The sequence below is a fragment of the Camelina sativa genome, chromosome 14 (genome assembly GCF_000633955.1).
Source record: "Camelina sativa cultivar DH55 chromosome 14, Cs, whole genome shotgun sequence".
Classification (NCBI taxonomy): domain Eukaryota; kingdom Viridiplantae; phylum Streptophyta; class Magnoliopsida; order Brassicales; family Brassicaceae; genus Camelina; species Camelina sativa.
Window position 1 is genome coordinate 18,530,207 of NC_025698.1, and position 27,201 is coordinate 18,557,407.

General features: G+C 39.1%; 8 protein-coding genes and 1 pseudogene across 10 annotated transcripts in view; 4 read left to right on the forward strand and 5 right to left on the reverse strand.

Moving 5' to 3' along the window:
- LOC109128698 (putative clathrin assembly protein At1g33340) overlaps positions 1 to 51 on the forward strand; it is a 7,944-nt gene extending 7,893 nt beyond the window's left edge. The window contains exon 2 of the mRNA XM_019235542.1: positions 47 to 51. Within this exon, the coding sequence (XP_019091087.1) occupies positions 47 to 51 (5 nt within the window). The remainder of the gene's footprint in view (positions 1 to 46) is intronic.
- LOC104741924 (putative clathrin assembly protein At1g33340) lies at positions 27 to 2,027 on the forward strand. Its single transcript, XM_010462856.2, has 2 exons — positions 27 to 1,399; positions 1,947 to 2,027. The coding sequence occupies exons 1-2, from the start codon at positions 250 to 252 to the stop codon at positions 1,988 to 1,990; spliced, it is 1,194 nt and encodes a 397-aa protein (XP_010461158.1). The 5' UTR covers positions 27 to 249; the 3' UTR covers positions 1,991 to 2,027.
- LOC104741927 (22.0 kDa heat shock protein-like) lies at positions 2,140 to 2,920 on the forward strand. Its single transcript, XM_010462860.1, has one exon. The coding sequence runs from the start codon at positions 2,245 to 2,247 to the stop codon at positions 2,818 to 2,820; it is 576 nt and encodes a 191-aa protein (XP_010461162.1). The 5' UTR covers positions 2,140 to 2,244; the 3' UTR covers positions 2,821 to 2,920.
- Positions 2,780 to 5,013, reverse strand: LOC104741925 (pentatricopeptide repeat-containing protein At1g33350-like). 2 transcript variants are annotated; one of them, XM_010462857.2, is made up of 3 exons: positions 3,138 to 5,013; positions 2,966 to 3,020; positions 2,780 to 2,872 (listed from the first exon to the last, which is right to left on the reverse strand). In XM_010462857.2, exon 1 carries the CDS (start codon positions 4,986 to 4,988, stop codon positions 3,366 to 3,368), a length of 1,623 nt encoding a protein of 540 aa, XP_010461159.1. In that variant the 5' UTR covers positions 4,989 to 5,013; the 3' UTR covers positions 2,780 to 2,872; positions 2,966 to 3,020; positions 3,138 to 3,365. The 2 variants fall into 2 exon arrangements, with proteins under 2 accessions (XP_010461159.1, XP_010461160.1); XM_010462858.2 differs by having other exon boundaries at positions 2,785 to 2,872; positions 2,960 to 3,020.
- LOC104741928 (CLP protease regulatory subunit CLPX3, mitochondrial) lies at positions 5,055 to 9,504 on the forward strand. 2 transcript variants are annotated; one of them, XM_010462861.2, is made up of 15 exons: positions 5,058 to 6,251; positions 6,354 to 6,415; positions 6,557 to 6,639; positions 6,742 to 6,821; positions 6,927 to 6,977; positions 7,064 to 7,138; positions 7,225 to 7,302; positions 7,645 to 7,701; positions 7,819 to 7,889; positions 7,973 to 8,072; positions 8,172 to 8,276; positions 8,471 to 8,533; positions 8,650 to 8,772; positions 8,851 to 9,018; positions 9,234 to 9,504. In XM_010462861.2, the coding sequence occupies exons 1-15, from the start codon at positions 5,412 to 5,414 to the stop codon at positions 9,273 to 9,275; spliced, it is 1,998 nt and encodes a 665-aa protein (XP_010461163.1). In that variant the 5' UTR covers positions 5,058 to 5,411; the 3' UTR covers positions 9,276 to 9,504. The 2 variants fall into 2 exon arrangements, with proteins under 2 accessions (XP_010461164.1, XP_010461163.1); XM_010462862.2 differs by lacking the exon at positions 8,471 to 8,533 and having other exon boundaries at positions 5,055 to 6,251.
- On the reverse strand, positions 10,326 to 10,960 carry LOC109128774. Its single transcript, XM_019235724.1, has one exon. It carries the CDS (start codon positions 10,873 to 10,875, stop codon positions 10,606 to 10,608), a length of 270 nt encoding a protein of 89 aa, XP_019091269.1. The 5' UTR covers positions 10,876 to 10,960; the 3' UTR covers positions 10,326 to 10,605.
- On the reverse strand, positions 20,461 to 21,254 carry LOC109128772 (annotated as a pseudogene).
- Positions 21,848 to 22,358, reverse strand: LOC104741929. Its single transcript, XM_010462863.2, has one exon. The coding sequence runs from the start codon at positions 22,261 to 22,263 to the stop codon at positions 21,985 to 21,987; it is 279 nt and encodes a 92-aa protein (XP_010461165.1). The 5' UTR covers positions 22,264 to 22,358; the 3' UTR covers positions 21,848 to 21,984.
- Positions 22,653 to 27,140, reverse strand: LOC104741930 (ATP-dependent RNA helicase DEAH13-like). Its single transcript, XM_010462865.2, has 7 exons — positions 27,010 to 27,140; positions 26,749 to 26,909; positions 26,607 to 26,667; positions 26,151 to 26,471; positions 25,853 to 26,068; positions 24,249 to 25,757; positions 22,653 to 24,156 (listed from the first exon to the last, which is right to left on the reverse strand). Exons 1-7 carry the CDS (start codon positions 27,079 to 27,081, stop codon positions 22,768 to 22,770), a joined length of 3,729 nt encoding a protein of 1,242 aa, XP_010461167.1. The 5' UTR covers positions 27,082 to 27,140; the 3' UTR covers positions 22,653 to 22,767.

A 27,201-nucleotide genomic window follows, 5' to 3' on the forward strand; every position in this document is an offset into this window, starting at 1 on the left:
GTTTGACTTTCATGAGACCTAAGCCCTGTTTAATAATATTTGCAAGGATAATTCCTTACTTTAAGTTGAAAGAAAAGATCTGATTCCTCACCACTATTTCTTGGGGTATTTATTTCTTTTATTGGCAACTTTCTCCTCTTGTCTCTCCTGTCTAATCGTAGAATCATGTATATATATAGACTTCACTACAGAAACAGTTCTAATAAGACTTGCAACATCCAATAGTATCATTTTAGTCCGTAGATATCAATGAGGCTTGATTTATCTTCCAAGCTTCGGCAAGTTCTTGGCCTCGCCAAGGATCATGCATCTATTGGCAGAGCTATTGTACAAAACTACAATGAAAAAGCGTTTTTTGACATTGAAGTGGCAGTGGTTCGAGCCACCAGCCATGATGATTGTCCTGTTGATGACAAAACCATGCACGAGATACTCTTTCTTGTCTCTAACACCCCGGGCTCCATTCCTTTTCTTGCTGAGCAGGTCTCACGCCGTCTAGCTAAGACAAGAGATTGCTTAGTCGCCGGTAAAACTCTGTTACTTTTCCACCGTCTCTTGCGTGGTAGCAGTCGAAGTATCGAGCAGCAATTGCATATTGCACACACCTCTGGTCATCTCCAAATAGGTTGCTGCTGGTTCATGATGAGCTCAGATCCTCCATCCTTTGTTTTTCTGCAGAACTATGTAGCTTATCTCCAAGAAAGAGTTGGATGGATCATCAACCAAGCTGGTAAGCTCGAACCTGTTATGTCTGGTGGTACAAAATTTAGTCGTTACAAAGAGAAGTCCATGGATCTGGTGTTCCACATCTTACCGAAGTGCCAGGAGTTCATTGCACAGGTGTTGAAGTGTTCACCGGTTCATTATGCCTGGCCTATAGATAACCTGGTTCAAGCAGCTACAGGCAACATCTTGAAAGAGAGTTTCCAAGTCTACATGACGTATTCCGATGGGATAGCCGCACTGGTTAACATGCTCTTTGATCTCTCAAGACCCGCAAGAGATTTAGCTTGCGGAATGTTGAAGAAAGCTTCTCAGCAGATTCAAGATCTCCGCTTACTATATGAAAAGTGTAGAGGATTCCCCGGTTTGAAAAGCTTGGATTACCCATCTGTGCAAGCCATTACAATGGATCATATCGTAGCACTAGAGGAATGCTCAAGCTATGGAGGCAAAAGAAATTTCTCTGTCTCCACCAACCTAAGTGATCCAGTCACCTGCAATGAACGAAAACAAGAAAACCATTTCACGGATTTTTCATCAACCAGTCTTTTCTTATTTCCAGCTGAGACCAAAATCAGTATGGTTTGGGTTGTTTTTGACAATGAAGATGGTGAAGAAACAGACAAGCAAAAAGAGCAAGCTTCAACAGGGAGTACAAGAAAGTTGCAGAAGTCAGGTAGAGGTCACTGATCAGAGAGATTGTGTCTTTTATTCGTGTTCCAATTAGAGAAACAATTATATAATACTATTGTTGTCAATTTACATTATAGCAACATATACATGGGTTCTCCAGATTTTATATGATAATTTTGTGCATATCCCGATTTGGTTCAACATATATTTTCAGTGTTACAAGTTAAAAGAGCAAAAGAAAGGATAAGTAGTACACTTCAAACTTGTATTGTTAAGTCTTCTGATTCTGAAGTGTAATTTTCCCGCTGTATAGTTGATACTTGATATGGTACATTTAAGAATCAGAAAACTTATCAATACCGTTTTGTTTTTTCTGAGTAATGTATAGTTTGAACTTTGGAGTCTTTTGGACCACGCAATGCAGAATAAGACAATAGAGTAAAGAATAGGCAATGAAGCATACCTAAAAACTCCAAAAATGGAGCATGCTTCCCATCATGGGCCTATATCTTGGGTCTTTTACAAAATACTAATTATATGCATTAAGGACTTCACTATATATACTGACAGAAGTGTCCGGAACATTACAGAAAAGAAGACCCTTGAAGTCTTAAACCACCAAGCTTCTGAGTAGAACATTCTCAATTTCTCGGTCAATAATTCAGTAAATACAAAAGGATAACAAATAAAGACGCAAGAGTGTTCGAGAATCTGCAGCATTATTCACTTCATAAGACGCATCTATATATTGACCACAGACTTGCACCATTAACCTTCATAGAGAAGAGAACAAACATCAAGGTCATCACTAGAAGTCTAGAAGTAATAACCATTTGTCACCACTCTCCATTTACCCAATCTACAAGAAAAGAAAGCTCTAACCAAAACATGAAGCAAATCTATCTTCCTATGTTAAGTCTTTTCTTTTTAAATCTGTTCCTCGGAAAGATCAAAACAACTGAAGGGTCCTTGCCATCTGCATTCGACACTCCGGGAAGTCTACTAGCTGATCTCTGGCGAGATCGGTTTCCTGATCCTTTCAGAGTCTTGGAGCAAATCCCATTAGGTATTGAGAGGGATCAGAGCGTGGCTCTGTCTCCTGTACGAGTAGACTGGAAAGAAACACCAGAAGAGCATGTGATCAGGCTCGATGTACCAGGAATGAAGAAGGATGAGGTGAAGATAGAAGTGGAGGAGAAACGAGTTGTGCGAGTAAGCGGTGAGAGGAAAAGAGAGGAGGAGAAAGAAGGAGATCATTGGCATAGAGTGGAGAGGTCACATGGCAAGTTCTGGAGACAGTTTAGGATGCCTGATAATGTTGATTTGGACTCCGTCAAAGCCAAGCTTGATAACGGAGTACTCACCATTACCATCAACAAGCTTTCCCCAGACAAAGTTAAGGGTCCAAGGGTTGTTGACATTGCGTTCCAAGAGGACCAAACTGGCAAACTCAGTTCTGCTTAGTCACAAAAAGAACTCTGGTTGAATCCAGGATTGTGTTTGATGTCTGTAAAATCTGTGTAATCGAAAACGCTAATAAATTATATAACACTTCTTTATCTTACACAAGAAAATGTTAGAAAGCGTAAAGATCATAACTAACAAGTACCGATGCATAGTATATAAGAGATTTCCCCTCTCGCCAAGTTTAATCTTCCATGGACCTGGAAAATAAAAAGGAACAGGCAAATTGGGGAGTTAACTATTAAATCATCGCTGGAAGCACATAAAAATTAGCTTCATTTCAACTAAATAAGTGAGAGTGAAACTCAAAGACTTACTTTCTTAACAAGCAACATAGTTTCTACTGGAATATCACCCTAATAGTTCCTCTTCTTATACCATAGCCAAAAAGTACATAACATTACCGTACCAGCTTTTGTGTATCAGAGACAAAGTATCTAGCTTCTGCAGTTTCTGTGAAGCCATATATCCAGTGCAAATCAAATTTTTTTGCAGGAAGGTTTTTTTAGAAAGTAGAGTGCAGCTTTGTCAAGTCAAATGGAGAATCAGAAAGAGATGAGGCTGTCAAGCATCATATATATCTCTATATTCTTTGGATGCGATTTGTCAAGAGAATAGAACTGATGGACCTCTTCATCGATCTCAATCCAACTACAACCTGGGGTTTTATAAGCATTTTGGTGCTTGATCCTCTTTCTAGCTTCGCGTGCCTCTTCCCATTTACCCATCTCTCCATATAAATTCGCCATCATAGCAATGTAACCTCCATTGTTAGGATTCAGAGCAACCAGATTTTTCAAAGCAACTTCAGCCAAATCCAAATGGCCATATTTCTTACAAGCGTTGAGCAAAGATCCCCAAATTGCCTCATCTGCTTTCATCTTCATTGTGGAGATAGCTTCCAATGCTTCTTCGAACTGACCAGCCCTGCCTAGAAGATCTATTAGGCAGCCATAGTGCTCAATCCGTGGCTCAATACCGAATCTTTTTGTCATGAGATCGAAATAAGCACGGCCTCTTGAAACCAAACCCCCATGAGTACATGCGTTGAGAAGACCAATAAAAGTAATGTGATCTGGTTTGATACCATTACTGTTCAACTCTATCATTTCTTCAAACACTGCTATAGCTTCTTCGCCTCTACCATGGAGGGCAAAGCAATTGATCATAGAATTCCAAGCTGTTAAACTTTTCTTTGAACTCATCTTAAAAACAGAGCTTGCTTCCTCCAAGTGACCACATTTTCCATACAAATCGACCAAAGAATTCGAAACAAACACATCAGAGGAAAGATCACGACGGTATGCGAAAGCATGAATCCCTCTAGCCAGCTGAAGCGTACCAGTTTGAGCACAAGCGGAGAGGACACAAACTAAAGTTACCTCATTAGGACGAATATGAGGCTCATTGATCATCCGTCCAAATAGAGAAATAGCTTCAACGAAAAGACCATTCTGAGAACAAGCAGCAAGAATAGCGTTCCAAGAAGGAACTTCACGGTCAGGCATATCTTCAAAGAGAGCAACAGCATTGGAGATATCACCAGACCTAGCATACCCAGAAAGCATAGCAGTCCAGGAAACAACGTTTCTCTCAGACATTTCGTCGAACAGTTGTCTTGCAAGAGGAATGTGAGAAACAGAGGAAGCGTAGGAGTGAAGAAGAGCAGTTTGAACAACGACATAGAGATGAAACCCGGATTTAAACAAGTGGGTATGCACCAAAGGAGTTGAAAAAGCAGAGGAGAGATGTGGAGTAGACTTAAGAACAAGTGGGTAGATGAAGTGATTAGGACGAGGATAAGAATGACTAACCATAAGACGAAAGAAGGAGAAAGCTGAGTATGCATGAAGTGGGAGAGAAGAAGAGTAAGCAGTTAAAACGGCGGCGTAGAGATGCGTATTGGGGTAAGAGAAACGATCAAAGATAAAACGAGCGTAAGAGAGGTTACAGAGACGAAGAGTACAAAAACGAAGAAGCTTGAAACAGAGGAAAGGTGAATCCTTTAGTCCCGAAACTATCAGAAAGTTCTGAACTTGCTTCAAATGATTAAAATGCGTCGACTTTGAGATCGCGGCGGAGACGAATTGATTCAGTAATTGCTCCGCCATATGTGACGACGACGGCGCGTGGAGGTAGTAAGAGAATTGTGTTACACGTGTCCCCATGTGCACGCACTTCCACCAAACGTGAAGAGAGAGAGAGGGAGAGATGAGATAGATGTGTGTGCTTCGTCTTTTTTCTCTCCGAGTCTATCGTTTTCTCTTTCGTCTTCACTTTTCTCCGTTTTTATCGTCTCTTCTCCAAATTGATGGATTTAAAAAGGTCTCCCCACTTCGATCTCTAATCTCTAACCTAACGCTTCTTCATTAAATTCTTCAGACAGATTACAATAACGTATATATATATATATATACGACACACACACACACAAAAAAAAACATCATTGAAGCTGATGCAGACAAGACATATCTCTTTGATTCCGATCTCGTGTCTGGGTTTTTGCGTTGCTGATTCTGTTTTGTCTGTTTGACACATACGGTTATACATACACATCTTTGTTTTTTGTTGTTGTTATCAAATCAATTCAAATGTCTGGAATTTGGAGATGGAGGAATCTAAAGTCTCTAGCTTTACATGCTCGTTCTGTTTCACCTCTACAAACGCGTCTTCATTCTCTTGAATTGGGATCATCATCGCCTCGTCGCCGTATTCAAGAACGATTCAAATCGGAACAAGGTGGCGGAGGAGGAGAAGGAGATGATTTTCCGGTACCTGTGACACGACGGAAGTTGAGAGCAGAGCCGAATTGTCCACGTTGCTCTAAGCAAATGGATCTTCTCTTCTCCAACCGTCAGTTCCCTTCTTCTAGTCTTCTTCAACGCCCTGATGAATCTGATTCCTCCTCCGGCGACGGCGACGAAGATAGTAAAACCAGTTTCCAGTCTGTTAATTTCTGTCCGACTTGTAAAACTGCTTATGGATTCAACCCTCGTGGTGTCTCTCCTCTTCAAGGTACCTTCATTGAGATCGGTCGTGTTCAATCACCAACCACGAACAATACTACCACTACTACTTCCAAATCAACTAGGAAACAACAACAGCATTCAAAGGATCCAAATCAAGGATTCAATTACAGAAACAAACTTAGATCTTCATTTTGGGATACACTCAGATCTTACGGTGCTGAGCCACCTGAAGATTGGTCTCCTCCTCCTCCTCATCCTCCTCATCCTTTGAACGCTTCTCCTCCTAACAACATTGCTCCAGCCACTAACGGTGCCGTCAAAATGGATCCTTCTCCTTTACCCGATCCAGCTAATGACGTTAGTCGATGGGGTGGAGCTAGTTTAGGCAGAGACTTTCCTACTCCAAAGGAGATTTGTAAATGGCTTGACAAGTTTGTCATTGGCCAAAGCCGTGCCAAAAAGGTTCTTGTTTTTCACTTAAACATTGAATATACACTGATCATGTTCTGCCATCAGTTTTGTTACTTAGTACTTACGACATGGTGGTTTTGACTTTGATCGTAGGTGCTCTCTGTCGCTGTTTATAACCATTACAAGAGAATATATCATACCTCTATGAAGAAAGGGTTGGTTCTTTCTCATCCATTGTTGTTGATTCACCTGGCTTAGTTACATGATCGGACGAATTACACCGTTCAGTCTGTTATGGTTTATTGTGTGTATAAGGGTTTGTGTTGGAAGCTGACGTTGTGGACCTTGAATACTAGGTCAGCAGCACAACCAATTGATGATGACGATAATGTAGAATTAGATAAGAGCAATGTTCTCTTGATGGGGCCTACTGGCTCTGGTATGAACTTGTGTGTTTGCGATCATATTATATTCTTTACTTCTCATATGCACTCTCCTTGCTGACTCTGACATAATTGTCTATTTGATTCTTGAACAATAGGGAAGACATTACTTGCAAAGACTTTAGCTCGGCTTGTAAATGTTCCTTTTGTCATTGCTGATGCAACTACACTGACTCAGGTAAATTCTTGATTCTTTCAGTGGCTTTTTGGAATCCACATTAAACATATTAGGTGTAGCTCCTGGAATTATGATTTCATATGTTGTTGTATGGTGTCTTTACAGGCTGGTTATGTTGGTGACGATGTTGAATCAATCCTTCATAAGCTATTAACGGTACCACTTCTGACTAAGTCGAGGTTAATATTCCCAGAACACTTTCCATCTTGTTGCATTTCAGAAGATTCCCTTATGACTTGTAGGTCGCTGAGTTCAATGTGCAAGCAGCACAGCAGGGAATAGTCTACATTGATGAAGTTGATAAGATAACGAAGAAGGTCAGTATGCATGACATGATAACTCCTGAACTCAATAAGAAAAAAAATAATTGGGCTTTACGCTTCGTGGATTGTCTCTATTGCAGGCTGAGAGTTTAAACATTAGCCGGGATGTTTCTGGTGAAGGTGTCCAACAGGCACTTTTGAAATTACTAGAAGGCACTGTAAGTTGATTGCTTTCTTACACTTTGATGCATCTACTGGAATCATTCTTCACTTGACATGAGGCACTTGCATAGTGAGTTATAGTGAAGTCTCTAGAATTGATCCTCATTAAAAGGTCTTTGCAATATACCACAGGAGAGACTAAAAGTTATTAATAAGACATTAATGAACGCGACATCACATAAATTACTAATCCATGTAGACATATGTGTTCTTACCAAAAAAAAAAATGTAGACATATGTGTTAGCATTCTGAGGCTCTTTCTCCAGAAGAGAATTGTTCTGGATTCAAGCTTTGCTTCTTCTGATCATTGGATCTTCTTCTCTCTCTTTTTTTCCAGACCGTAAATGTTCCAGGAAAGGGAGCAAGGAAGCATCCACGGGGTGACCATATACAGGTTTAGAACTGGTTACTTTATCATTGAATTATAATTGTTTAGTTTTATTACGCATCTAAAGGTGTTGTTTGTTCATATCATTCCATTGATATTACTGGACTATGCTATGATGTACAGATAGACACAAAAGATATTCTCTTTATCTGTGGAGGAGCATTTGTTGACCTTGAGAAGACCATTGTGGATAGGTAATTCATTATGCTTCCTTTTTGTTGAACATACATTGGTGGTTATGTTTTGACTTTGATCAGCATCTCAATTGTTATGCCAGACGACAAGACTCATCAATTGGTTTTGGAGCTCCTGTTCGTGCGAATATGGCTACCAGTGGAGTGACCAGTGGTGCATTAACGTCATCTTTGCTAGAATCGGTAATTACTTTAAAAAGTTCTTGAGCATCTGTTTCCCTATTTAAGGCACTTCTCATTCCTGGAAAGAGCTTTAGTTTTGGAATGCCGGCTGCATTTCAGGTTGAGAGTGCCGATCTGACAGCATATGGCCTTATACCAGAGTTTGTAGGACGCTTTCCCATATTAGTTAGTTTGTCAGCTCTAACAGAAGACCAGCTCATTCGGGTAATTTCAAAATTTTCATAGCTTATTTGATCCTGTAGCTTTTAGTGCATTTCTTTGATTGCTCATGTTGCTGCTCCATTACACCTACTGATATCAAAGTGAGATAGTGGTTGCCATTTTCTGAGGCCTTGATTTTTTTTTTGCCCTTCTCATATTTAAGTGTAGCTAATATTTCCTTTCCTTTTTCTCTACAGGTGCTAGTAGAACCCAAAAATGCTCTTGGGAAACAGTACAAAAAACTATTTAGTATGAACAACGTACGTTCCCTGGAAATATACACTTACCAAGACTTGCATGCAAAAAGTATCTAGTTTTAAGTTTTAAACTTGACCTTTTGGTTCCTGACTGGATGATCTGGTTCAATTTTTTTCAGGTAAAGCTGCATTTTACTGAGAAAGCGCTTGAGATAATTTCCAAGCAAGCGATGGTGAAGAATACAGGTGCGAGGGGACTAAGAGCCTTACTTGAAAGCATTCTTACTGAAGCCATGTTTGAGGTACTTCAGCTACGGCGAATATTGTTTAGCTACTAAATGACTCTTGCCTTCACACTTCTTATTTCATATTTTTCTCAGATTCCAGATGATAAAAAAGGAGATGAAAGAATCGACGCGGTTATTGTAGATGAGGAATCAACAGGCTCAGAGGCTTCTCGTGGATGCACAGCAAAAGTACTCAGAGGAGACGGAGCTTTTGAGCGTTACCTCAGCGAGAACAAGTCAAAAGATACTACAGAAGAAACGGTATGACTGAAAAGATCATTTATTGTCGGCTCCTTTAGTCGATATAAACTAGTTCTGTGGCAGTTGATGCCAGATATTTACTCTTCTGAAAGTCTGTTGAATAAGCGCTACTATTTATGTTAATTACCAACACAAGTCGCATCTGTTTCTTTATTACTTGTGTCTGCACTTGGCTATATAATGACTAGTCAAAACCTGATGGGCGTAATTTGCAGGTTGAGGAAAGAGTGGGATCAGCGAGAGCAATGCGGTTGTAAAATATAATGAGAGAAGAAGGGTTTTAACATACAGAGTTTCTTGATTATTTTGTAAAGAACAGCATTCATAAAAGTGCAAGAAGATGGTTATCCGCTTTGTACAATAAAAATGTTAGCTTACACAGATTCGAAAAAGTTGAAATCGTTACATAGAAAGAAAAATAGGACCGTGTAAAACATTTGTAATTCTCTACTTCAAATGACAAGTGTTATTAGTTTTGTCAGTTCATGATGTTGTTTCTCTAAGTTTCTGCAGATCACCAACCAAAAAGGTTGTTATCACTCTATGAACATATCAGATTTGATTATTTTTATAAAGTATCTGCAACTTTTCTCTCCATCAGTTACTGCAGATCACCAACATTTGTAAACTTGAGCTTGTCATTCATTAATCATTACAGATACAGCGACTTCCCCTTTCTCCGTGTTTCGGTTAATAAGAAACATACAGCGTCATCATTAATGGAAAATCTTGTGCTTGCTTGATGAGCATAGCTGCACCTCATGCTGTTAACACTATTCTTCTTCAGTAATTGTGACAAGCATGTCTCCAGACTCAAATCATTACCAAACTGAAAACAGAGCACTCTGTATCATCTATCTGCTAATCATACTAACGAGTGTACTACTGTATGTTTCTAAATAAGGAAACTCAATCCGCATTTGTGGCGGGTCGGGAAATCAAAGATAATAATTTTGATAGCACCTAAGAATTCTTCCATGCATTGATTAGCTGATGAAAAGACTCTTATATTATGCAAGGCAAATGTATAACAAAAGGCACGTCAAGCGGTTAATGGAACCCCTCGTACGATGCAGTAAAACTCAGTTCTAAGGTTAAGAGGAATAATTCCTCTGAGGAATGGACAAACATCACACGGGCCAACAAAGAAATGTAAGCTAATAAGCACTCTCAGTATTGGATCAATCTTGTAATTTTATCAAAAGACTTTTGAGTGATAATTGTGTCTCCGCTCGGTAAAAGTGATGATTCAAAGTACGTAATTTTAGTCATAAACTCATAATTGTGTCGTAGTTGCAGCAAGTAACTAGAATCAAGATGAATCAATTCTGTGATCTTTGAAATTAGATTAATCGACTGATTAAGGAGCCGTTTAAGGCTTTACAAGTAGAGAGTATACTATATACTGTAATACATTGCAGCCAGTAAACAAAAGTGAGTCGCTTAACTCCTTGTGAGACCATCTTGGCAATGGACCCAATCGAGTCAGCCTTATGCAAACTCCTCCAGATTCTTCTTCGACGAATTCGGTGACCTGATTTGGAATTTTGCAAGAGATGTCAAGAAACTCTTGTCGATCCGTACGCGTCAATTGGGACCCCAACAACTCAAGTACATGACCGTCCGGAGTGATTCCTCAGCCTGTTTCGAATTACTGACAGAAGTAACGGCGGCGGAAGAGGAGGAGGAGGAGGAGGTGAATCTCGTGGTGTGAGAGATGGGTCTGACGTTGTTACGGAGATGATGATTCATAGAACGGAGAACGTAGTTCCACCGACAGACGCCTAATTGATCCTTCAATGCCTCAACGACTCCAATGCTCGCAGCCACCATCCATGTCTTGCTCGTTGCACTCATCTTCAGATTTAAACACTTTTTTTTTTTTTTTGTTGCTTCGCTTTTTTTGATATTTGTTTTCTTTTGGCTTTGATGTTTGTAAATATTTGCAGATGAATTTATAGAATTGGAATCGACGGGTTGTTTTATAACAGTACAGAAACAGACAAAACTGCCGCAAAGTCCCAAGTGAACAACAAAAAAAAAAAAAAACAAGATGCTTTGAGCTGATGGTTTTGCTCGATGTCGATGACTTGAATGACCTTTTTGCCCTGGTGAGACTACATAGCTCACGGGTTAGAGACAAATTAAGATAAAGGGTAAAAGTGACATTTTGCTGATCCAAGATATTGCCACGGTTCTAGCAATCCCGCAACTGGTTTTGAAGACCACGATGGGATGATGGTTCGCCCCCACCTTACCTTAACTTGCCTTCAAGTGGTTTCTCCTTCCCAATTTTGGTCTCGTGTAGTCGTTTTCATTTTAATTGTTATTATCTCTTGGAGACTGTCTAATTTATTTTAATGGTAGGAAAAAAGATTGGATATCCCTTTGTTTATTTTATAATGAAATGAATTATTTAAAAACTTTCTAAAATATTCTCCAAATAATTCTCAAAACTTTCCAATTATCTCTACTACCAGTTTCGAAATTGACATTTACCACAATTATTTTTTCAAGTTTGAAAACAGTGTTTAATCTGCCTATTATCTAGTCATCTTTTATTTTCCGTTCTAGACTCCTAATTGGTAACATGATTTATTGAAGTTAAGTTGTAGAGAATATTATAATTCAATGTAATTTGTAGTATAAATTATGGGGTAAAAATAGCAATGTAATGGATCGATATAAAAATATAATTTATTAATCTTATCAAAATTACTAATTGGTGACATTTTTGTGGTAGATGTTGCAGTATGTATTATTTGATTATAATTATTAAAAATACCAGTGAATATATTTCACAAATTTATAAAAATAAAAATATATAAATAATAAAATAATTTTAATATACACAAAGTTAACTAAACTTTTTTGTTACATTGCAAATTAAAAAATTAACTACATACATGCCATAATATTTACAACCTTATCATATTTAGGTCTATGCCTATTTTCATTTCAAATGATAATAAAAAATAATAATTTAGGAAAATATAAAATAACTAATTAAAAATTATTAAACATAAGTAAAACAGTAAAAATTATTTTTATTAATATATGAATTAAATAAAAACAAAAAGAATAAATTTTTGTATTATTGTAAACAAAAAGAATTTCCATGATGTTGAATAATATTTTGAGTTAACAATTTTACAAATGATATAAATCAAAATTGTAAGTCAACCATAACCACTACAAAAAAACGATTGATTTACATCATTTATTTTATATATTTGTATCATGTTTAAATGATGCAAAAATAATTTACATCACTGTAATGAATGATTTACATTTTGTTGATGCAAATAATTTGTATCATCGATTGAGATAAAAATTTGCTTCAATTAATAAAATTGATGTTTGTTTACATCAGTTACAAAAAATGATATAAGACTTACATCATTTTTACTAAATTGATATAAAAGATTTGAATCATTTCTCAAAACTAATATAAAATAATCATATCATTTAAAAATTGATGTTAAATCCAGTATTATAATAAGTAATATAAAAAATAATTTTGTCTGAGTAATATTTAATTATTTATAACTTTCAATCGTTTAAAATTTTTAATATATTCATTTATTTACAATTAATATTTATGGATAAGTTTAGCTAACCGTAACTAGAATCTTTAAAATAAATTAACTTTTGATTAAAAAAAACAAACTCAATTAAACATTTGATTTTAAGGCTTAATATATGGAACCAGTTAAATTAGAAATAGGCAAACTAATCTGGTATTTATAGAAGATATTGTCTCATCACACCTTAAGAAGTATCCGATGTGGGATACTAGAACTTTTTTTTTCTTCTTGTTTACAAACAAAAAAAGGATATTAAATATAAACAATTATCATCAACATATAAAAATAAGTAACTACTCTTTAGTTTATTACGTCTCTCTTTGATTACTAAATGGATTATTCCTGTAAAAATAAATCATATATTTTACTTGATGATGATGAATAAGGATCCTTAATAATCCAACGAAAATGAAGATACAACTCTCTTTTTTTTTTTGGAAAAACAAAATAAAACTACAGCTAGGTTTGCTTTGTAGCTGATGATCTGCTATAATTTTTGATCGATCAACTTTTTCAATATTTATCTTCTAATTACGTTTATTCTTTTTAATATATATATATATATGTAATTTTTAAATGATATTAATAGAATTTATTTAAACATCAGTTTTAAATGATGTAAATTTTGTATCTTTTTAAAAAATGATTTTATACCAAACATAAATAAATACATCAATTATCTAAATGATTTACATTTTTATTTTAAATCGATTTTTCAAAAGTGATACAATATAATAGAAACTGAATCAATTTTAACTATTTGATGTCAAAATAGATAATTATAGTATCATTTAAATTAATTGATGTTATGTTGTATATATTTACTTTACTTATTGTAGAAAATGAGTTTCACACAATGAATTTGTTTAAAGGGGGAAACAAATTCAGTAAAGCTATCTCTCTTAAGAAATCGGATCAAAGCTAACAAGCAAAAGAGAATTGAAAACTCTTGGAAAACAAATTAGGGTTTGGTCAAGAACAATGAAGAACTAGAGTTTTTGTATTAATTGATGGATGATTTACAATGGGGAAGATCCCTCCATTTATACTTTGCCTGAGATTACAAAATATATCTACTTTCCTAATAATTTGCATCAAGATTAGGAAAATTTCCCGATGCTAGCTAGGTCGGCCGCTGGGCGATCTGGAAAGTCGGCGTTTCATTCTGGAGCTGGGCTTCCTGAAAGTGTTGGGCCTTCATTCGTAGACTGAATCCATCTCAAAGCCGAACTCCCGGTTTAGGTATCCGGTTTCCTTGTTGGTTTAGATTGGTATGTTGGGGGTGTCAATTCCCGCACCAACAATTAGTCCCCCCCAGTTCGGTTGACTCGAAAGTTAATTCGAATGTTCGAACTATAGGAAGAGAATATCCGATCTAAATTATAAGGAAAATCGAATCTAATCATCCAGATCCCCGCGCCGTTTCGCCATCCATTGCTGACACGACACGTGTTGGACGCGTCACTTCAATCCACTCGAAAGCTGAAGAGTCACATAGGTTGAGTAGGTCATAATGACTACGCATAGAAATGTCGCCCAACCCTTCCTATAAATACAAGATATATGCCTTCATTTCTCTATTTTCCGCCAAACGCCTCAAGGTATTCATTATGTTCTCTCTCGTTTATTTACTTTTCGCAGTCACGTATTTATTTTTCCGACATCCTTCCACACTCTCCCGTGATCCTGCTATGGCCAGTACTTTGACCCGCGTTTCCTCCTCTGATACCAAAAGCGATCAATTAGTTCGTCGTAGATCAACTCGCAAGTCGCCCAGATTGGTGAGCACAAATCGAAACAGTGGATCCGTCAGATCGGACAGTGAGGCGCAACTTTGTCAATCCCTCAATTCAGACCAGACTACTGTTCATCTGACGCCTATCATAAATGAATTGAATCGAGATGGAGGCTTTGCAATCGTACCCGAGTTGCCATCTGGTGATTTGAATGTCGGCGAGTGCCGAGCTCCGAATCCAGAAATCTTGTCTGAAGATATCTCCCCAAAGCTTGATCACCGGGGTCAAATAGGAGGCAACAAAACTCAAAACGATGTCAAATATGTGCAAGAGATGTTGAACAATTGCGGTCTCAATAACTGCGGCGTCTCTATTATAATCCTTGGAGATCACCATCGACCGTGGAATCCGCCAGAAGGGTACATTTGTCTTTATGAAGATTTCTTCACTCAGAGTCGCCTCTGGTTTCCCCTTCCGTCTTTACTCACTTTGTATGCCCATCGACAAGAAGTGGCGATATGCCAGCTCATGCCAGGAAGCGTTTGCAACTTCGTGGCTACCTTGACTGTTGCGGTGGAGGCTGGTATCCGAGTCGGAGTTCAATGTTTCGAAGCTTTAACGAACTTCAAAATTTCAAAAGTTGATGGGACTTGGATGGTCAACATGAAACTTGCGCACAATTTCTATCGCAGCAAGAAGACCAGCAATTTCAAAAAATGGGGAGCGAAATATTTTTTCGTCAAGGTCGACAAATATTCGTTCGAGGATCCTCTGAGTGGCTGGCGGAGAGTGTGGAATACCAATTCTGGTAGAACTTTGTTTCCTAATTGCTTTGGATTGGGCACATCTTCTTCTGACCTGATTTAACCTTTTGTTTTCTGCAGTTCGTCCATTGACAGCTTTAAGGTTAGCACCCGGATTTATTCCAGTTAGAGAAGTACTCTTTGCGGGGGCGGATCTCGAGTGGGATTTAATAAGCTGTATCCAAATTGAAACAGCCATGGGAAAAGCCAGAACTAACTTCCCAAGTTTCACCAATTCGTTGGGCCAGTCGTCCCAAGTTCCTGGGAACACAATAGCTAATGCTACGTTATTCCAATCTCGACGGGTGAATGTCTCTACTGAAGCTGGATCTGAGCAAAGGCAGGCCAAGGAAGAAGAAAAAATCGATGCGCCCGAAGTGGAGTTCATTATGTTGATATTCTGACTGGGGATCAGGTTATCGAAGATCCAAACACGGAGAATCCACCATCCTCCAACGTGCCCAACCTTACCCTTACTATCCCCGAACACTCTGAACCCCAATCTGACTAAGGGGAAAAGAAAAAACGAAGAAGAAGAAGGGCAAAGGGAAGAAGAATGATGAAACCCCTGCTGGAGATTTGCGAACCAGTCGTAAACGATCCGCATAAGAGGCTGGGCTCGAATCTGCTGATCGATTTCGTGTTGAGAGGGATGACGACCGAACTGAAAAGTTCACCTTCGATTACTTTGGAGATCACCCACTTGTCACGAATCGGGCAGGTGCCGGAGAACTTTTCCGAAATCTAAAGGTCTCTCACCGAATCCTCCCTGAAACAGACGAGCTGAAATACAAGCAACAGTACCTCGATAATGTTGAATCCTTGCTGATGGTTAGCATTTTAATTATCCTTGGGTTTATCGGAAAATTTCGTCATGATTAAACTCCCTAAAGCCTTCATTTACATGTGCAGACCGCCGCTTGTATCAATTCGATGACTCAAATGTACGACAGGCGAGTTAAAACAATCTCATCTTCCAAGGAAGAGTTCGAGAAGATGAAAGAATGTCTCAAACAAATGCGAGCGGCTGACAAGCGTAAGGACATCAAAATAAAGGAACTTCAAGCTTCCATTGCTGAGAAGGACGTGGTTATTGCCCAGTCCGAAATGAGGATCGCCGACTTAGAGTCCTATGGGAAGACTCTCGAGGCGGATAAAGCTAGGCTCCACGAAGAACTTTGCGATCTGGACTCGAAATTAAACTCGGAAGTAAATCGTCTTTGTAGAGATCGCCAGGCGAAAGTGGAAAGGAAGGCGAAAAAGGCCCAAGACCGGTTGGACAATGTGAATGCTTATCTGGTCGAACAGGAGAAGGTAGCTCGCCCCAAAGAGGATGTGCTCAACCAGGCTGTCGGAGTCCAAGAAACTGTGGAATACCTGCTTGGGAAGGGTGCAATCATCCCTGACGATCAGATCGCTGTGATGAGGAAAAACGAATGAAGGCATGGGAGGAGGTTGAAGCCCTAGACATCATTGAGCTGGAGAAAGGTGATCTAACCATGTCGTCGGACCACCTTAGCTTCGAACTCCTCCATCCTGGTACTGTGGCTCCAGACTCTGTTAGGCATCAGCACGGATCTAATGCCAGCATCTTTCAAGCCGATCTCTCGGACCCCCTGAAAGTTTGATGTAGTAGTTCTCCTTCGTTGTTGTCGTTTTTATTAAAAACCTTGTAACGACATTGCCCGTTTTGTGGTCAGTTTCCTTTTGTTAACTTTCCTTTTTCATTAGCACGGAATATTTTATTTTATGCCTAAGGAGGAGATCTTGTCGAAGAGAAATGTTAATCTTCTAATTTCACAATTGGAAAGCATTCGCCTGGGATTTGTATAAATATACAAAGTCCATCCCCCCAATTGATCATAAATCTTACCGGATAAAGAAGTTTCGGGATGCCAAGCTCTGTAGGTAGTATCAATCCTGAGGTTGAAGTTGGAAACGATGTTCCAACGTTCTCGAATTCAGAAGCTATTGAAAGGGGGATGCCAAGCTCTGGTACCATGGATGCTGATGTTTCGCGTTAAACTGGAGGCGAGGTCGAACTTAGAGAATTTCTTTTCTCGCATTTAAGAACGCCATACTGAATATCGTAAATGGCTTGCCGTAGCAGAACAAACGCAGAGTGGTCTGCTAGTTAAGCTTAAGCTGCTCGAGTCCCATCCAATATCCTGGGTCGAAAATGGATTAGGCAGGGTCGCGGCTATGCCGTCTTGTTTAGTTGCGTACTGCAACGCGTGCTATTACTCAGCAAACTCAACTGTGAATGATCCGACTTTCTTCCTGAGTGGCGAGTTTGTGCCTTCTGAAGTCAAGCCATTTTATATGAACAAACGTGCCGATAATGTTGAAGCTGCTGCAGCTCACGCCTTCATTCGCCAGGTAACACTTTCGAACTCTGTTTGTACTATTTCTCATCAAACATCATTACTAACTGGAGATTTTACTTTCAGATCAAAACCGCACATCGGGAGCAATGCCATAGACTGTATTATCATCGCCTGAAAAAGAACGAGATCGATGACCGTCTAGCTGTGCTGGAAGCCGAGATCGCCACCTTGAAGGCGAAGAGAAAAAGAACCATAGGTCGTCTCGACGAAGCCGAACAGAAGATCAGGGCAATGGAATCCCGGCCCGAAGATTGGGAAAAAACAGGACTTCAGCTGTTGTGGCCCATGCTGAAACGTCTGAGGACTGATACTCGAAAGATTGTAGCAGGGCTCGCCCAAGTTCGGGATAATTAAAGTATTTGTAACTAGCAATGTGAGCTATTCGTTTTTGAATTATTAATAAAATTGTCGCGTTTGGGCAAGTTGTGTTTGCAAGAAATAAAGTTCAAACTCTATTCGGAATTTTACATGAGGAGAGACGTCTCCCGGCTTACATCGAGTAATCTTTATTGGGTAATTTAACCCAAGCGTATATACGCTTTGGCGGAGGGCGAAGTACGGGACTTTGGCTTACCTCCTCTGTTTCAGTTTGGAAGTCGGATGGCGAAATTTAATACTCTGGGTCACGCTTACATATCTGTCCGAACTGGAACTTGCGAAACAATTCAAAAGAATTCTCAGGGTTCAGCATATTCTCTCGCCGGAGAGTTAGCGCGTAATAACGCAAGTCGATCATCTGGCCAGGATGTCGATCAGTTTGGTTCCGAACTGGATAGACGTAGTAGTCTTAAAAAAAATAATCCCGAGGCATAACCGCAACATTAAATGCGAACGCGGTTTCACAATGCAATCTGATTGGCTGGGGTAATCTCGAGATGCAGCGTGTATCCCCCTCTCAATCTGATTGGGTGCAAGATTTTCGGGACGCAACATTGATCTCCCCCCCCCCCCACTATAAATAGAAGGAAAATGGGGTACGCTGAGCATCTCACATCCAAATTTTAGAAGGACAGACTGCAAAGCATGCCTACAACAACTCGATCCGCCTAGTTAAGGCAAGCTCGAGAATTAACGGCTGCCGGAGTCAGTGGTTTTGATCCTGAATCATCAGATGTTGCCCTCCCCTTAGAAGGGACGACCTCGTCTCAATCTCGCGAGCTTGCTATTACTGGATCTGACATGGCAGACCTTGAGGAGAGTCCGTTACAAAAATAAACTCGTATGTATCGAGCCCGCTGTCAAAGGATGAGCGCATACATCAAGGCCTTTCGCCACGGTGCCAATTGTAGAAACTGAGTTTCACACAATGAATTTGTTTAAAGGAGGAAACAAATTCAGTAAAGCTATCTCTCTTAAGAAATCGGATCAAAGCTAACAAGCAAAAGGGAATTGAAATCTCTTGGAAAACAAGTTAGGGTTTTGCTCAAAAACAATGAAAAACTAGAGTTTTTGTATTAATTGTTGGATGATTTACAATGGGGGAAGATCCCTCCATTTACACTTTGCCTTAGATTACAAAATATATCTACTTTCCTAATAGATTGCATCAAGATTAGGAAAATTTCCCGATGCTAGCTAGTTCGGCCGCTGGGCGATCTGGGAAGTCGGCCTTTCATTCCAGAGTTGGGCTTCCTAAAACTGTTGGGCCTTCATTCATAGACTGAATCCATCTCAAGGCCGAACTCCCAGTTTAGATATCCGGTTTCTTTGTTGTTTTAGACCGGTATGTTGGGAGTGTCAATTCCCGCACCAACACTTATCAATAAGTAATTTAAAATTACATCACTTAGTTTTATGATATATTTTAAATGATACAAAGAATACTTTTTTTTGTAGTTAACACATTGTAACTCAAACTCAACTTTAAAATTTTTAGTTTTATTGTTGATTGGTAATAATTTCGAATAATCTATGAATTAATTCAATAACTCAACTTAATTGAATGATAACTCATGTTACCGATCAAAGCCCTATTCTTTTTTTCTTGATAGTATTTTGAGTTAACACTCCTCGATACTAAAATTATTCATTTCAATATTTATCCACTATTGTTCATTTTAATATTCGAAATAAACATCCATCATTATGATAACACAACGAAAAAGTTGAAAGAAGCTGGAGCAATCCCTTAAGCGATTTTTTTTTTCTGTTCATATGTCACAAGACAATGGATTGTATATTCATAAAATTATATTAATTTAGATTACGTTCATGGATTTTAATTGATTTGGAAACATGGTATGTAAGACTTAGATTAACGTAGATTGTATTACAATTTTAGAAATATGGTACTTAAGAATTTAATAATTTCATTTCATTGTTCATCAAAAATCCACATGTGGGTTTTAAGTTACTATGAAGTTTCCCCAACACTTAATGTTGCGCAAATCGTCACCATTTACCGAGATGAACTCGTGTTTCCCTTCATCATACGCAAAGACAATTGGTGGATGGGAAAAATTCTATGCCACCTCCAAAAACAAGTGTTGAAAGACAGATCACAACCACTCCAACACGACCCGTTTCATACCGACCTTCACAACATGATCTCTAGTCTCTACAATCAAGTATTGGAAGACTTAAATTAATCAATTTGATTTTTCACTATGTGCTAATATGAACATGCTCTTTTGTATATATAAGTCGTAATCATTTTGCATCTTCTCGATCCTGTCTCAACTAGTTAGGACCCCAACAGCTCAAGTACATAGCCNTAAAAAAAAAAAAAAAAAAATAGTATAGTGTAGTTTGAAGAAATAGTAAAAAGTCCCAAAATTAGTTTCTATTTGAATTGATCAAACATCATGTACAAGTGTGTTTGTACCGGGGATTACACAGTTTAAACAAATAAAGATTTTGTGGGAAAGAGCAAGCAAGTTCTTTTATTAATCGGGGAAAACGTGAGATCGTCACTTAAAACGTGAGATCGTCACTTAAAACGAGTCGAGATAGAGCTTGTTAGTTCACAAGCGAACTAGCAAGCTTAAAGGGACGAACTGAAAACAAGAATGAATTATACGAAAGACAATAGCAGTTTTCGATGCAAAGTGTTGCTCTGTAGGTATTGTCTGCGGGTCCGGATCCTTTCTCCAATAGATGTCTCGAGCTATTTATAAGCGAATGTAGAGTTAGAACACTCTAGGGTTTTCTGTGTGAAATCCCGAGATTGTCCTCCGATGTTGGCCCATTTCCTTCTATCTCTGGTGAGTCTTTGTTGGACCGAGTTGGCATATGGGGCAAAGCCCATATCCAACAAAGTGGTTAACATTTTGCAACTAACTCTATATGACAAATGCATCATATATTTGCATCCCCAAGTCGTAATCATTTTGCATCTTCTCGATCCTGTCTCAACTAGTTAGGACCCCAACAGCTCAAGTACATAACCGTTCTCAAAGACTCCTCAGCTTGCTTGGCCTTAACATCATCCTTAACTGAAGCTACAACGGTGGTGGTGGTTGACGAAGAAGAGAATCTGTTCGCCTGAGAAGCGGATCTCACGTTATTCTTGATACGTTGATTCACAGATCTGATCAAGTAGTTCCACCGGCATATGCCTAATTGATCCTTGGACGCTTCCAAGGCTCCGATGCTTGCTGCTACTAACCATGTTTTGCTCGTTCAACTCATCTTTTTTTTTGTGTTTGATTGGAGAAGTTAAACTCTTTGCTTCTTGTAAATACTGAATTGTGTGTATTGTTGTGAAGTTTGAAGATGAAGAAGATGAAAATGGAGCAGTTTGTTTATATAATAAGAGAAGTGTAGCAGCTGGTTAGAGTCAAAACCAGATGCTGTCTCCCATTGGTTTTGCCCAAGTTTAAGTCGTTTCGTTTGAGGTTAGTTAATTACCATTGTGTCCGCATAGAAACAAACTTGATCAGGGATAATGTTGTCTTCTAACAAATCCTGGATTAGTGGATTTTATTACAGTAACTATCATGCGCACCTCGTTTCGGCTATCTACGTGTCATTAGAGACACAGCCACTTCCTCTTTCTTCGTGACACAACCTCATCATCATCACTTACATTGATGGAAAATCTTGGCTTTACACTATTATAGTAGTACTACGTTATTTTGACAAGCATGTCTCCAGGCTCATCATTACCAAACTGAAAACAGTGCACTCTGTATCATCAATCTGCTAATCATACTAACGAATGTGAAATGTTTATAAAGTTTACGTCTATACAAGAAAGAAATACAAAGGAGCAGCATGTGTGGATAAAGAAAGGAACATTTGACTAAAAATACTAGAGTAGTTTGAAACAAATAGTAAAAGTCTGAGAGTATTATATATATGATAAAACTTTATAGTAGCATCCCAAATCCATCTTCCATTAGAATCATGAACAATATGTACAATTTATCATTTTGTATCCATCTACTAGACAACGAATCCTGTCACATAATTTGCATCGCAAAAACAGTGCTAAAAAGAGATCCTGTCTCAATTAATTAGGACCCCAGCAGCTCAAATACATAACCGTCCTAAGAGACTCCTCAGCTTGCTTCGCCTTAACGTCATCCTTAACGGAAGCTACAACAACGGTGGTGGTAGTCGACGAAGAAGAGAATCTGTTGGCCTGAGAAGCGGATCTCACGTTGTTCTTGATACGTTGATTCACTGATCTGATCAAGTAGTTCCACCGGCATAAGCCTAATTGATCCTTGGACGCTTCCACGGCTCCAATGCTTGCAGCTACTAACCATGCTTTGCTCGTTGAACCCATCTTTTTTCTCTTGTTTGATTGGAGAAGTTAAACTCTTTTGCTTTCTTGTGAATAGTGAACAGTGTGTATTGTGAAGTTTGAAGATGATGAAGATGAGAATGAAGGAGTTTGTTTAAATAAGAAGAGAAGTGTCGCAGCTGGTTAGAGTCAAAACCAGATGCTGTCTCCCATTGGTTTTGTCCAAGTTTATGTCGTCTGAGGCTAGTTAATTTACCATTGTGTCCGCATAAGAACAAACTTGATCAGGGACAATATTGTCTTTCATAGATCCCGGATTAGTGGATTTATTACCGCAACTATGCGCAGCTGGTTTGGGTTGTGTCTATGTGTCCGTGATTTTTAACTTAATATTTATATGACTCCATATATATTATATTTTTAATATATAATTAAAAAAAATTAACTTTCACCATTGATATCAAAATTTTCTCCTTTTTTTGGAGATAGTAAATAAACAAAAAAAGAGGATTTTAAAATGTGTGAAAAAACATCTAAAACACACAATTACCTCATCTGACCTCTTTCTTTAACATGAGCCTCTTTTAGCATTCTTTGCCAGAGCTCTTTGACACGATGACGAAACTTTTTCTGAAACCAAACTTCAATCTCCGAGTAAAGCACCTTCGGGTTCTGTCCCCAACTCTTTCTCAGACTCTCCAAACTATCAATCTTCTTCTCTGTCAAAGCTATCACCAAACTCCCAACTCTTTCTAAACCCCAAGCTTCTCTTTCCAACAACGTTTCAGGTTTCCCAGCTAACAACAACCTAACCCTTTTCAAACAAGGCAATACCTCTCCTTGAAGCAAAGCGCATCCGAATGCCGCTGCTCTGTCTCTATCCTCTGTTATTGCCACACTGTGAGCCGGAAGCTCCCAATTATAAGGACCGAAACTTGGCACCACCCAGCACAAAACTCTATCTTCCTCACTCGAGTAGTACGGTTTCGGGTCCTTGAGCGGCGAGGAGAACACGCAGAGGGATTTAGCGTGCTTCACTAGCCATTCCGGCTTCACTCGTGTTGCTCCGTGCATGTATGGTCTGTTGGTGAGTAGGAGCTCGCTGTAGACTAATAACTCCGGAGCCGAGTTTATGAGAGACGACCAGCGGTGCAAGAAAACAGGTTCTTGAACCGCACATGCTTGGTATTCTGTCGCTTTCGTCTTTCTGGCTACACGGTCTGCCCATCCCGCACAGATGGCTTCTCCTAGCAGTTCCTCTTCGTTCTGTAGAAGAGGGTTTTTTGAGGAAGACGATGTGGTGATTCTCCATGACTTCTCCACGTCTTGTATAGTCCCATGAGTCCATGAGAAACAGTCTTCGGTTTCTGAGGGCTTACAACAGCTGAAAACAAGTCGCAAAAGCTGATTTTTGAGCTTAGACATCTCGTCCATGGTCTTCAAATGCAACCCATTTGCCTCGCAGAAGCCTGCGCCATTCTCTGAGACCTCAAAGGTATGCAATGCGTAAGCTACCGTCAAAGCATCGCTGCTCGGGTTGGAAAATCTATTCCGTGCGGCTCTAATCTTCTCTTTCCGCTCCTTTCTCCGTTGTTTCTCGTCTTGCTTGACGGTTTTGCCAGCATCTTCGGACTCGTTTTTCTTGTCTCCTTCAAATTGCATTATCAAAGGGTTTGGTAAGCTCAGTGCGGCTACCGCTGCAACCGCGTATCCAAGGACAAGATTCGCGCGTGAGTAATTCCGGGTCTCTTTTAGCATTTGGATGACTGTGAGAAGCATTCTTGAGTGACGTGGACTCATGGGGTAGTGAGACATAGCCTTTCCTAATGGTGTTAACCTTCCGTTGCTGTCTAGAGCCTCTAAAGCTTTTAAGCATCGTTCTGCTTCTCTAATAGAAGATGGCTCAGGCGGAGTTGGAAACGGGAAATTCTCAACCTGTTGGCAATAGAAAAACGCAAAGTTTCATCAAGACAGACAGATAAGAAAGAGATCTAGTCCATTGACAATGGTGCTTACAAACGTCTTACCTTTGGAATGTTCATAGATTTCATGAGAAGAACGACTCCATCAACAGGAACTTTCGTGATTTCAGGAGGCGAAGATTCCTCAAATATATTGCTAAAAACCGCAGATGAATAGAGACGATAACAGTGGCCAGGTCCAGTTCGTCCAGATCTTCCAGCTCTTTGACTAGCCGAAGCTTGGCTTATCCAATCTACCTCATAACTTTCCATACCAGTCTTAGAATCGTAATTCTTTACTTTAACCCGACCTGTATCAACCACATACTTAATACCAGGAATAGTAAGAGAAGTTTCTGCTACATTAGTCGCCACAACCACAAGTCTTTCTTCTTTCTCAACATCCTCAAACACTCGAAGCTGTGCAGCTGGAGATAGCATTGCATAAAGCGGAAGAACACGTAATTTTCCTGGAGTAAATGAGGTTTTCTCCTGCTCAGCCTCTTGATCCTCTGCTGCAATGGACTTGGTTGTCTCAACAGATACGGATCCATTTTTATCTGACAAAGCATTAAACGCTGCTCGAAGAGCTTCAAGCTTCCCTTCCTCTACAAATGGATATGCAGAGCTGTCATCAATAGTTTCCCAGTCGCTGTCTTCATCAGACTCATACATGTCTTCTTCAAAACCATCATCATAGTTACCATCACCAATATCGGAAGGATCTTCTTCATGTGAACTAAACCTGTAATTTTGATTGTTGGAGCCATCATTAAATGCTTCAGCAATCTCTTTCATGTCAATACCACCAAATGAAACATCATCGCATTTCTTCTTAGCGGAAGCATCTCTTTTAGCAGCTTGAACAACAAATTCCTTTGAAAAATTACGTAACTTGTCACATAAATGATCAACTTCTCTCTGGCCGGTCACAAAAACAAGTATTCCTCCTTGTGGTAACTTTTTGTGAATTGACATCACTTTCTTAAGAGCTTGACCGATATAATCAACAATCTCAGTCTTCTTGGAGAAATGTATAGTTACTGGAAACTGTCGAGTGGGAACCTCTATAAGCGGAGGTACCTTCGGGAATAACCTTTTCCCCGATACAAAATCTTCCACTCGCAAAGTCGCACTCATCAATATAAGTTTAAGTGGCGTGATAGCTTGGTGTTCTGAGGTTACCGCGCATCCAGATTGAAGACTCTTTTGTTGCTCTACGTAGTATTCCTGTCGGATTTTGATGACTCGAGTGAGCATCCCAATTAAAATGTCTGTGTTCAGGCTTCTTTCATGAGCTTCATCGAGAATTATCACAGAGTAACGCCTCAACAAGAAGTCATTCTGAATCTCACGAAGTAAAATCCCATCGGTCATAAACTTGATAGAGGAGTTGTCGCCAATCTTTTTGTCGTACCTAACCTGAAACCCAACTTCTTTTCCTAGATGAACACCAAGCTCAAATGCCACTCTCTTGGCAGTCGCAAGGACAGCAACACGGCGTGGTTGGGTAATCCCGATAATCCCACTTCGAGAAATGCATTGCTTTGAACCAAAACCAGCTTCGTAAAGGAACTGAAAGATCCAGAAACAGAAACATAAAACTAGATTAGATATTAAACTAGAAATCTATCTGAGACCATAAACTCAGGTATCAGAAACAAACTGACCTGAGGAACTTGAGTGGTTTTACCACACCCGGTATGTCCTGAAATAATAACCGTAGGGTGATGATTAATAGCTTCCATAATCTCCTGCTCCATCATTACTATGGGAAGATCCTTCCTCGTCTCTTCAACTTCGGCTGGTCTAGAAACATGAACTACAAAGGCAGGCACACGAGGTCCTTGTACAGCAGCTACATCTTCATTCTCAATTTCCTCATCCTATTTTAATATCAAACCCATTAGAACCAATCAAACCACAAATATACAGTAGCTGAACAAGAAACTATCGGAGTTGACAAACCATTCTTTGTGAGCCTTCTTCTCCATCATCATCACGATGTAGGATCATACCAACAGTAGCGTCGTCTACCACGAGCTTGTTACTAGTTTCTTGAGCAGAAACAGAACTGAGTTCATCATCAACCAGTAGTTCATAATCAGTTACAAAAGTAGGAGTAACAATTTCAGCATGTTCTTGTGTTGTTGTAGGTTCTTCGTCATCATCATCATCGTCATCGTCTTTTTGCTGCTCGTCGTCGGCTGATTCATCAGAAAGCTCAGTCCCAAAACCAGCTTTAGAAAATTCCATTGCTCTCCTACGTTTCTCCAGCTTCGTCGCTGACTGAATTAAAAAAAAAAAAAGATTTAACCAAACCACAAACGGAGATTCAGAACAACATCATCATAGTAAGAAAAAANAAAAAAAAAAAAAAAAAAAAAAAAAAAAAAAAAAGATAGAAACTTTCGTCTTACTTACTCTGCCTATAACTGTTGACGATTGCAAAAGCGATGATATATCCTCAGGTATCTTGTACTGTCTGTGTAAAAAATTCAATACCCAAAATTGAAATAAAATAAAATCAAACAATTTACGAATTGAAGAAGCGTTGATGACATACTCTAACGCCTGGGCAGTGTATGCATAGAAGTTTTCATTCTCTTTCTCTTCCGCCAATTTCTTCAGCTTCCGTTTCTGAGAGTTGCTCATTACCGTTTCTTTACTTGAAGTCAGTTTCCGTTTCCGAGATGTTCTTGAAACCGTGTTCTTATTTGAATTCAGCTTATCATGCATAGCAAATTCCAAAATCTCATCAGCAATTAGAATCCCCCAAAAATCTTATTGAGGGAAGAAAGGGTTTTGATTAGGATTTCTTTGTTACCTTATTGTTCTTCTTCTTTCTTGGTGGCATTACTTCTAAATTGCAATCGTCTCCCATTCCATTTGCCATCATTGTTCAAATCGAATCGACCCCGAAAGCTGATCGGATCTTCAGACAAGAGAGAGATAAACCTTCAAAAAGGGGTTCTGATTGACACAGCAACCACCTCGTCGGAGATACAGACTTTTTGCC